We start from the raw sequence: 11,270 nt of genomic DNA on the forward strand, positions 1-11,270 counted from the left end.
CTCGTAGAGACGAGTTCTTCCGGGGATATCTCTAGGTGAGGAGGATTTCGAGACTTCACCAAAGCGTTGGGATAGTCTTCGAATAATTTTCCAATAAAAGATTACCGACTCCATCATTTAAAATAAACAAGTCACGACATCATTCTACGCTTGCATCATATGCATACGTAAAACCAAGTGAAAAACTCAGTCTGACAATTCAATAAAATTCAATTAATAAAATAGGGATTAAACTAAGAAAAGGCTATGTTAAGATAACTTAAGATTAAATGGTACCGTTCGTAGAACGGGCATCACGAAGGTGCTAACCCTTCTCCGTGCGTAACCGCACTCCCGAACCCACCTCTAAAAAAAAACGTGGACCAGTTTTCGTTCTTTCGACGGACCTAAAATTAATTTAGGATTCCGTCGATTAAGAATCGGGTTAATAGGTGACCAATCACACCTTAGATAAACATGATTGGTGGCGACTCTCACACCCACACGATTTTAATTGTGGCCCGCGTCTGGCGGACGGGTTCCCGGACCCGCACGTCACGACAGTAAGAGAGCTGTTGAAGAAATTTAGAATGGGAGAGTGCAAGCCTGTGTCAACTCCAGTGGTGGTTGGAAGCAAGCTAAGGAAGCAAAAGGTGCTGAAGCTAAGGTTACACAATATAGAAGAATTATTGGTTGTCTGTTATATCTTTCAGCTTCCAAGCCTGACATAATGTTTGCTACCAACCTCTTTTCCAAATTTGTGCAGGCACCTACTAATTTGCACTTGATGGCTACACAAAGAGTCCTAAGGTATGTGAAGGGAACTTTAAGCTTTGGTGTTAAGTTCTATAAAACTGATAGGAAGTAACTTGAAGAGTATTCAGATAGTGATTGGGCTGGGAGTTTAGAAGATTCTAAGAGCAGCCGTGGGTACTGTTTTACATTTGGCAATGCTATATTCTCATGAAATTCTAAAAAGCAAGACATTGTTGCTCAATCCTCTGCCGAAGCAGAGTATGTATCAGCTACAGCAACAGCTAATCAAGCCTTATGGCTTAGGAAGATATTGCTAGATCTGACGGTGAAGTTAGAAGAACCTACTGTTCTCTGGGTTGATAATTAGTGAGCTATTGAGATGGTTGACAATCCGATTATGATGGAAGAACTAAGCACACTTGGGTTAAATTTCATGCCATCAGAGAGGCAGTTAGAAACAAAGATATTTTAATCAGGTATTGCAACACTCATGACCAGATATCTGACACTTTTACAAAAGCATTGAGCAAGGAAAAGTTTGAAGAATTGAGAGTGAAGCTTGGGATCTGCAAAATTGTTCTTCTGGAGGTGTGTTGAGAAGAAGAACCCATTTTGCTGAGCTTGGTGCAAATGACACAAAAGCCCTTTGATTTGATTTAGTAAAAAGCTAAGAGTGCTGCCTGCACATTTTTTTTTTATTTCTGTTTTGTTAGGTCGTGCCTCACACGCTTGACCATTGACTTTATTCTCGGCAGCATTTTTTGTTTTGCTTGTGGTTTGTCACATTGGGATCTGCAGGCACACTTTACCACTGTGTGGATCCCTTCATATTGTTTGATTTCTTCTTTTTCCTTGCAACCCGTTGGTCTCCACGGCACCGTTTTATGCTTTGGATGATATTCAGTATAAATGTCTAAGGGTAATTGACCGTGGCAAGTCTTCTCCAAAAATCTCTTAGCTCATTGTTTCTCTCTCACTCTCTGACCTCCATTAACATACCTCCAAGCTTACAAAATACTTTTCATTTTAAAAATATTAACAAAAACAGACATGGTCCCAGGGATGTTCAGACATCTGTTATTAGCGTTTCTTAGTAGTTTTCTGATACATGCGCAGGATCAACCAGGTTTGAATCATTGAATGTCTGAAAAGCTTTGATTATTGGTGATTCACTACTTGCAATTAAGTCCTGTTTCTTTGTCTCTCAGGCTTCATCAATATAGATTGTGGTTTACCAGAAAATTATAGCTATCCTGAAAATGAAACCGGTCTAGCCTATACATCGGATGCAGCCTTCATTGACACTGGCATCAGCATGAGCGTGTCACCTGAATTCGTAAGTGATAACCTGTGGCAGCCACTTAAGCATGTCAGAAGCTTTCCTCAAGGAATCAGAAACTGTTACAATATAGAACTAAGCAGAGGTAATAAGTATTTGATTCGAGCAAATTTCTTCTACGGAAATTATGATCTCCAACGTAGAGTGCCAGAGTTTGAGCTGCATCTTGGAGCTAATTTGTGGGATATCGTGAGACTGCCTGATGCATCTACTTGGATAGTCCCGGAGATCATACATGTACCATCGTCAAATTCTCTCTCCCTCTGTCTAGTGAACACAGGATTTGGTACACCTTTCATATCAGCAATAGAATTAAGGCCGTTGAGAAATATTATCTATGAAATTCAATCTGGATCACTGGAACGCTATTGGCGGTACGACATTGCTTCATCAACTAATCAAATATTCAGGTAAATTATTTTATATAAGCTTTCTTTTACCTTTTAAATGTCAATTGCTCTTGCAGTCATGTTTAAAAGTTGGGAAATTACTCAGGTATAAAATAGATGAATATGATCGTACCTGGTGGCCTTGGAATTACGAAGCCTGGGATCAGTTAAACTCCTCGCTTTCCATTGACTCCCGAAATAATGATTTCAAACCACCATCAGTTATCATGGGAACTGCTGCAGTGCCAAAAAATAACAGCATGCCCTTGAGTTTAATTTTACAAGCAAGGAATCAGACCAACAAATTTTATGTCTATATGTACTTTGCTGAAGTTGAAAAGCTCCAAGCAAACCAGTTCAGACAGTTCAACATATCTCTTAACGGACAACATTGGTCTGGACCTCATTCTCCTGCCTATTTAGAAGCATCTACGGTCTATAAAACATCACCATTGACAGGCCAACTAGAGTACGAGTTTTTAATCCACAAAGCAAGAAATTCATCGCTTCCACCAATAATCAATGCCATTGAGGTATACAAGGTGAACGAACTCCCACAACTACAAACAAACCAAGATGATGGTATATATGTTCTTACCAAATGTTCTGTTCATTTTGTATACATGGTCATCCTCTCCTTGTATGATTTGGCCCAACTATTTTTTCCTGTACAAAATTCTAGTTGATGCCGTTAAAAATATCCAATCAACATATAAAATCAAGAGAAACTGGCAAGGAGATGCTTGTGCTCCTGAAGCTTACTTGTGGAACGGTCTTAACTGCAGTTACAATGATTCACCAAGAATAATCTCCATGTGAGTCTTTTTTTCTTCAAGGTTATACTGATTTCTGATCGATTTCAAATCACTGCTATTAAGACTAATGCAAATCAACAGGAATTTATCCTCAAGTGGATTGACAGGAAACATAGCTCCTTACATATCAAATCTCTCAATGTTACAATTCCTGTAAGCATCTCTTTTAACAGAACTGATAAGCTGACAACATATTGAAACTATATCTACTCATAATTTCTGTTTCAATGTTAGGGATTTGTCAAACAATAGTTTAGTGGGAGAAGTGCCTGGCTTTCTGTCCAAACTGCCACTCTTGAGGGTCCTGTAAGTTGGCAAATTTTAAATTAAAATTTGAAGATTCCTAGAAGTTGTTTTTATTAGAAAAAGAAAGGAAGAAAGATTTTATTTCTCTTTGCAGAAATTTGAAGAAAAACAAACTCGTAGGTTCAGTTCCAGTTGAACTCATCCTAAGGTCAAAAGATGGTTCACTAATACTGAGGTATGCTATTTTCTCTAAAACCATACCCATATGTTGTCATAAATTTATTGTGATGAATAAATTTTTCGCTAAATGGTACTCTGCCTTACTAATAAATCAAATCCGAGTTAATGTAATTACAGAGATTATTGTTTATCATGTTCCTTCCTTTCGCTGGGAAAAAAACTAACCCCTCTAGATGAAATACGAAAGTATTAGCAGTTAACTCCATGTCTCACCATTTTACCCTGCACTGTCTCTATTCAAGTGTTAGCGGAAATCCGGATCTTTGTTCATCAATTTCATGCAACAATAAGGACACAAAAGTTGTTGCTCCAGTGGCTGCATCCGTGACTACATCATTTGTTCTCATCAGTGCCTTGGCTGTCTTCTTGTATTTTAAAAGGAGAAAGCAACAAGGTAAATTATCATCACATATTCGTATGGTTAATGGTTTGAAGCACTTGAATATATATAATATGCTAAGTTCTTTTTACTTGCATTAGCAGGGAAGACGGATGGTGAATTTCATAGAGCAAACGCAGAATTGGAGTCGAAGAATCGACTGTTCACTTACTTTGAGGTCATGAGGATTACCAACAACTTGGACAGGATTCTTGGCAAGGGAAAGCATGGAACTGTTTACCATGGTTACTTAGATGGCACTCCTGTTGCCGTGAAAATGCTCTCTTCATCATCAGTCCAAAGCTACAAGCACTTTCAGGCAGAGGTACAAATATGAAGTTTTGACGCTTGAGCTCATATACATCAGTTAAACTAAGAAATGATTTTTTTTTTCTTTTTCTTAGGTAAAGCTTCTTCTAGGAGTTCACCACAGAAACTTGATAAATCTTGTTGGGTATTGCAATGAAGGTGGACTCATTTATGAATACATGGCCAATGGCAGCTTAGAGGAACTTCTGTTAGGTTTATATTGCTTGAAATCTTTGATTATGAAATCTTGCATTTCATTCCATCCGGTATGTCATCTTACGATTTTAATCCATTGTATCAACAGATAGCAGCAAACATTTCTTGAATTGGGAGGGGAGACTACGAGTAGCATTGGCTGCAGCACAAGGTAAGCATGTAGAGAAGTTTGCATAACAACCATTCTAGACATTGTTACTAAACAGCTACAACTGATATGCAGGACTGGAATATCTACATAAGTATTGTAAGCCCACCATGGTACACGGAAATGTGAAACCCAGTAACATCTTAATAAATGATGAATTTCAAGTCAAGCTAGCAGATTTTGGGTTATCCGGGACCTTTCCAAATGATGAAGGCACTTTCTTGACCTCTGCTGCTGGGACATCAGGGTATCCTGGTCATGAGTGAGTAGCTTCCTTAAATCATATTTATTGCTTCTCAGTTAAAATTGTTAAAATGAAAGTCAACAGAAGTAAATATTTTGGGGCTAATTTACATGTTTTTGTTTTCAGGTATTCAGATTCAAAGAGGTTAAGCGAGAAAACTGATGTGTATAGCTTTGGGATTGTTCTTCTGGAGATGTTCACAGGCCAACCTGCTATTTCAAGAACATCTGAGAAGGCTCATAAAGATCTAGTTGAACGATTGAGTTATATGCTTGCAAAAGGAGATATTGAAAAGATTGTTGATCCAAGATTAAAAGGAAACTTTGGCACTCAATCTGTCAGAAAAGCTTTAGAGATAGCAATGGCTTGCATTTCTGCAGCTGGGACTGGAAGGCTAACCATGGATGTGGTAGCAATGGAATTGAATCAGTGTTTAGCAGTTGAGATTGCTCAAAACAAAAAGGACCATGAAAGCAAAGCAAAAGGTTCGATTGAGATGATCACTGTGAATTTGGACGATGATGAATCAATTCTATTAGGAAGGTAGTAGTTTCACTCATGCTAGATCTTAATATTTTTTGTGCATTCACATTATTCGATTTTACAAAATGATATCATTGAGAGGAAAATCTCACAAATAAATTTGTTAAAGCCATATTATAAGCCATTTTACTGTGGACAGTCAGCATATGAAGTAACTAAACAAATTTCTCATTTATTTTTTTTCTTTCTTTGAGCTTAAGAAGGAGGTTGAAATGGACCTGATAGAGTAGTATGAGGGCCGGGAAACGTTTGACGTGTAGGTCCAATTCAAGCCCAGAACCACCATATTCTGTTAGATAAAGGGCTAGGTTTTTAAACTAGTGGGGGCGAGTAGGTAAGTTCAGACTTCAGCCGAATTGGATTTCTTTATGAAAGTTGGGCTGAAGTTGGAGAAAAATAGTTGATTCCCAAACCGCAACAAATTAGTGACTGAAGCAACGTTTTCCACTGACTTTATTCCTCACAAATCTCCTTACAATAAATCGTATCTCATATCTTCTTAATATCAACTGCGCAATGAAAAACATGGCCTGCCCTAAGGCTGCAACATGGCATTTTATGCTTTTTCAAAAGCATTTTTGTAAAAGTAACATGAAAGTTATAATCTAATGACCCTATATTCCATGGATAGGTACCAATGGTTGCCAATTTGTGCAAAGTGCAGAGTGTTCTGGTTCCGGACGTTTAAATAAACAGAATTTCCACATTGCAAGTTGAGCAGCAAGTCCAGTAATTCAAGTTTGCTCTTGGAAAAGAAAAATTTTAACTTCATAAAAAAAAAAAAAAAGGGATGTGACCATCATCAACAAATTCTACATTGTAATGATTGGAACAGAAACCAGTATCCAGTGTGAATGGAAACTGGCAAACAAAGGACATAAAAACAGTGTGAGGCTTAGACATAATGAACTCGTTCAAAGATTTGCACTCCACAAGCCGTCAAATAAAAAGCAATAAAATTGTGCATTTGACGAAGTCCGCATTTTCTGACTCATGATTGAGGACCAATAATTCCTAACATCTGGAGAATTTGAGCAGAGCAGGTATCCCTTCCCACGGTTAACAAAATGACATTTCCCCTGATTGAGCTACAAGTCTGCTCTCAAGGCAGTATAGCTGTCCACACCAATGCAATGGCTGCAATCAGAACCGCTCAAACAAAGTCAATTCTCCCAACTCGAGCAAGAAACGTTCTAATGCACACGCAAATTGGTTATTTTGAGACCCTTGAACTGTGGTCAGCTTGAATGACAAACCAAAAACAAAATTCCCAGCCAGAGATCGGGGCTCCTTTCTCAACAGATTGTCTAAATTTAGCATGTACATCCAAACCACAGAACGCCCATTTGATCCAATCAAAACCCACTTTTTCTCCTTTACAAGACAAAGCTGAAACTGCCAAGCAAGACCAGGAAAGGATATATACAAAATTGAATTTATGAAAAAAAAAAACCCCACATCACCATCATCATCATGAAAACATCATTAGTTGGATGAATCTAGGGATTATAAAGTATAGAACAGAAGTAGTAGTTTAATAATCATATTACTAATGCACCTGCCAAAAAAGAAGCATAAACATGTGCTAAGCAATTGGATAGGGGGTGGCTCCCAAGAGCACGCTTTGGATTGAATCAAGGAGACAGGACCACTGGCCGGGGGCTCACATATCTTTAGAGAATGTTTCTTGCTTTGGTTAGCTAAACAAAGTACACAGTAAAAAAAAACCAATCATAAAGATCTCCAAGAAAAAGAAAGCTTTTAAGTTCACAGAATACATTAAACAAGAGTAAAGTGATTATCACTTTCTAGCCCTTGATCTTAATCATAGGTGCTATAATTGCTAAGCCTTTTCATATGAAAAGGTGGACAAGAACTATGCTATTTCCACCCTTCTTTTTGGCTGTTCCACTCCAATTATCTTAGTTTTGAAAGTGGTAGCAGCAAACACGATGGTGGAAATAGAACTGATCATAACACTCCTTTTCTGCTCTTGGGTGGTGGATACGATGATGGTGATAATCAGGAAAGCTATCATTACCAAGACTTTTTAAATCTTGATTACAGTAGATGCAATGACGAAAATGATGATCAAGGGACTTGGATTAGCTTTCTATATAGTACTACTACTTGCTATGAGGCTGCGAAAAGGTTTTTGCATGTTAATCATTAATGATGAATTATGAAACGATGATGAGTGTGACTGAGGAAACATGTGGTTAGGATTTCTTTTATAGGTTTTGGAATAGTTTTTTCAACTCTGTGGGTGTTGGATATGATTAGGGTTTAGGAGTGGAAAATGTGTTTGCATGGGAAGAGAGTGGTTGAATGGTAAAGAAGAGAAAGCATGATTGGTAGGAGGACAATTCACTGGATCAAGCTTGTGGCCTAGGTTTTCTAGTGCCTTGACTTGGGACCTGAGGAACTTAAGGTAGTTTGCAGCCTCATCAAGCATTGATGCTGTATCCATCTTGCTCCCACCAGGAACCAGCCTCTGCAGAACCCTAATTCTCTCACTTATCCTCTCCCTCCTTTGCCTTGCAGCAACAGTTTGAGGATCAGTTGATATTCTCACATTCTTCCTCTTTGGCTTCTCCACTACTTCCAAGCCTAAGCTCACAGGCCTAAAGGCCGCAGCTCGATAAATCATCTCTTTCATTTGTGCAATGGCTTCTGGATCAGGTTCCTCAATGGAAGAAGATACTGATGAACTTGGCTGTTGAAAATTGATGTTCGATGAGCTGGGGCGCTTTTCTGTTCTGGCTTTCTTTGCTTTTGGTGGGTTCTCAGGAATGAGCCTAAAACCTCCTTCTGTGGCAGAAGAGTCAGTCTGAAGAAGATTAAAGTAACCACAATTTAGACTAACTTTAAACTCACTTTGATCACTGCCTCTCTTTGAAGAACTAGGCCTTGTTTGTGATAGTTTGCCATTTTTGAAGTACCGATCCGAAGAACTCTGGGACAATGTTTCATCAAGTTCATTTACTGGACAGTTGAAATCTTTGCTTCCAGTATTTGAGCCATTGTTTTCAGACTCTCCTGATGAAACTGCACTGCTAGCAGCAAAATTCCATAAGTTTTTACAGTCAGAGAAAATCATGGAAATTCCATCATCTTCAACTGATGTATCAGTGTTGCTATTAGTTGCTGAGAGCAAGCAATCAAAGGCCTCAAGAGAACCGGTAGTTGTAGCCCCAGCCTTTCCATTTTGTAAACCCTTCATGACTTGCGATTGAACCGCCATGCCAATATCAGAAATCGAAGCATTTGATGTGCTCAAACCATAAGCTCTTTTCATCCAAGCAGAAGAGCACAACTCTTGTGATAAAGCATCTCCCCAATTGGCAGATTTCAGGAGGCTTGTATCCGCGGCTAACCTTACTCCTTGACGCTGCAACATATTAAAGTTTGAGGCAACGTTTACTGAATCTAGTTCAGAAACTTGTTGTTGAACCATTTCCCTTACTATATCTGAATCTGAATTTACACGGGATGGCTCCGCTTTCTGGAGTTCCTGAATTGGATTGAAGATATCTTCTGGCAGATTCATCTTGCCACAATACATGGAGGAATTTGAGTTGGACATTAAGAAACTGTCTTCTATATCATTTCGCTGACTATTCCACACAGGCAATGAGTTTGCTACAACTTCTGAGTCATCCCATCCCAAGCCATCCATGGATGAAATTTTTCTCTGTTCCAAGAAAATAAAATTACTTCAAAATCTATAATCCAAGGACAGAAAACTATCAGCTAAACAATGGGAAACCTGATAAACTGCAAGGTTCTATTGCAGTTTATCATTTTATTGTAAAGAAAATTGAGATGAAAGATAGTTGATGGAACTCTGCGTAAAAGTGCTTACCAAATCCAGATGCAACTGCCACTCAGGTTAGCTTGCCAAAAGAAGCCAAGTGAGGAATTTTGGCTGTAAGTCTTTTAGCAGAGACAAAGTTGGCTCAAACCTCAGCTTAATATCACTTTCTGTACAATCTGGTACTGGCACTAACCGTCCTCTTTAATTCTTGATCATGAAAACTGTGATCATGAACAAAACAACCCTTGCTAACGTCAGTCTTGGCAACTGAAGTTTGTCCTGTATATCAAGAGAAATAAAATGGAAGAAATTGCCCCAATAAATCCTCCAACAAAAGATAAACATGAATGTAATCATGGAAAGCATAACTAAAATTCATGTATGTATAAAAAATTTGGTGCATATATATAGAGTTGAGGGAAGATATTTACCTTGAGCTGTCCTGAAGAAATAGTATGGACACGGTATTATGTTTAAACGCATGCTTATATAGATAGGAAGAATAAAAAGACCAATATTGTAATAGAACAAATACTTTGTATTAGGACTTCAATAATGTAGAATACAAGGAAAAAGGGGAGCTAAATAAAATATAATTTCACAAGTTGAAAGAAGGTGCAAGGTGGGGTTTGAAAAAGATAAGGCTTTTTGGTCAGTTTGGTGGGTGTGTAAGAGTATATTTCTGCAGATGGGGAGCATGAGATATCAGAGAAGCATTTTGAATCTTAACTAATAGATAATCTTTTGTTTAATTTTATATAGTTTTGTTCTCTTTCTAGTGGGAAAAAGCTCTGACATCCTTTTCGTTGCTCATGCTAGTCCATGCGCGCTGTAAAGTTTCAGTAAAAACTGCAGTCATAGCAAGCATCTTTTAAGAGAACCACTCTCTTTCTAAAAGCTTTCCATTAATCATAGTTTTAATCATGACAAGTATTCCTGCTTCCACTTTCTACCAAAGTTTCTTTTAATTACTTCTTGCGTTTTGAGTACTGTTCTCTAGAAATATATCTATGGTACCACATAGCAGTTTTAATGCTCAGGAGACTTTGGAAAATATCAGTTCAGTCGAACAGTGATTACATGTATCATGCTGTCACTATATATTAACGACTCTTAGATAATGACCTTATGCTTACCTGAATTTCAACATTTCTACAGAACTTCATTATTAAATTTTGATGAACATGGTAAACCGTGAAAGGACGGTAAAGTATCTGAAAAAGGTTCAAACCTGAAAAGTTTCTGCTCTTACATTTCTTAGGATTGCCATTTTGAACATAAAAACAGTAGTGGGACTGGGGAAGTTAGAAGAATTAAAAAGATATTGGCAGGCAAAGGGCAGGGCAGTCAGAGGGTCAGAGGAAGAAGATAGCACAAGCAAGTTGCCAATGGAATTTTGTCTCTTCAACCATCCTATATTTTCTCCTATTCTTTTTCAGTTTATTATATGCAGATATTTGCGCTTGCAAGAGAGGTAAAAGAAAGAAAAGAAAAGGGTACCTGGGTTCTGAGTCCTACCCACATGCGTCCCATCATTACAGCTCAACGAATGGGTTCCCATAGCATTTCCTTTTGATGCCAACCTTTACACATCTCTCTCCCCATTGTCAACTCCTTCATGTGTTTCTTCACCAAATCTGCAGAGAACAAGTGACAAGATTTAATTTGGAACATCATATTTCTTCACAAAAACAACTAATTTTCAAGTCACTAGGCGGAGTAAGTTGATCAGTTAAAAAATACATATACAAGGAATGGAAAAGAAATATACCAACTTGAAAGTTGAATTCCAATCCTAATTAGCACTTCCTACTTTGCACCAACCTATATAAAACAATACAAAAGAAAAA

The 11,270-nt window shown here is 38.0% G+C and overlaps 2 protein-coding genes across 3 annotated transcripts; one reads left to right on the plus strand and one right to left on the minus strand.

Moving 5' to 3' along the window:
• On the plus strand, positions 1,688–5,715 carry LOC18596068 (putative leucine-rich repeat receptor-like serine/threonine-protein kinase At2g19230). 2 transcript variants are annotated; one of them, XM_018122632.1, is made up of 13 exons: positions 1,688–1,861; positions 1,944–2,484; positions 2,570–3,045; positions 3,146–3,278; positions 3,360–3,431; positions 3,513–3,584; positions 3,679–3,759; positions 4,007–4,158; positions 4,245–4,468; positions 4,548–4,665; positions 4,757–4,819; positions 4,892–5,078; positions 5,187–5,715. In XM_018122632.1, exons 1-13 carry the CDS (start codon positions 1,786–1,788, stop codon positions 5,605–5,607), a joined length of 2,616 nt encoding a protein of 871 aa, XP_017978121.1. In that variant the 5' UTR covers positions 1,688–1,785; the 3' UTR covers positions 5,608–5,715. The 2 variants fall into 2 exon arrangements, with proteins under 2 accessions (XP_017978121.1, XP_007024381.2); XM_007024319.2 differs by having other exon boundaries at positions 4,248–4,468.
• Positions 7,346–9,756, minus strand: LOC18596069 (transcription factor bHLH87). Its single transcript, XM_007024321.2, has 2 exons — positions 9,469–9,756; positions 7,346–9,297 (listed from the first exon to the last, which is right to left on the minus strand). Exon 2 carries the CDS (start codon positions 9,280–9,282, stop codon positions 7,858–7,860), a length of 1,425 nt encoding a protein of 474 aa, XP_007024383.2. The 5' UTR covers positions 9,283–9,297; positions 9,469–9,756; the 3' UTR covers positions 7,346–7,857.

The sequence above is a fragment of the Theobroma cacao genome, chromosome 6, assembly GCF_000208745.1.
Source record: "Theobroma cacao cultivar B97-61/B2 chromosome 6, Criollo_cocoa_genome_V2, whole genome shotgun sequence".
Lineage (NCBI taxonomy): Eukaryota > Viridiplantae > Streptophyta > Magnoliopsida > Malvales > Malvaceae > Theobroma > Theobroma cacao.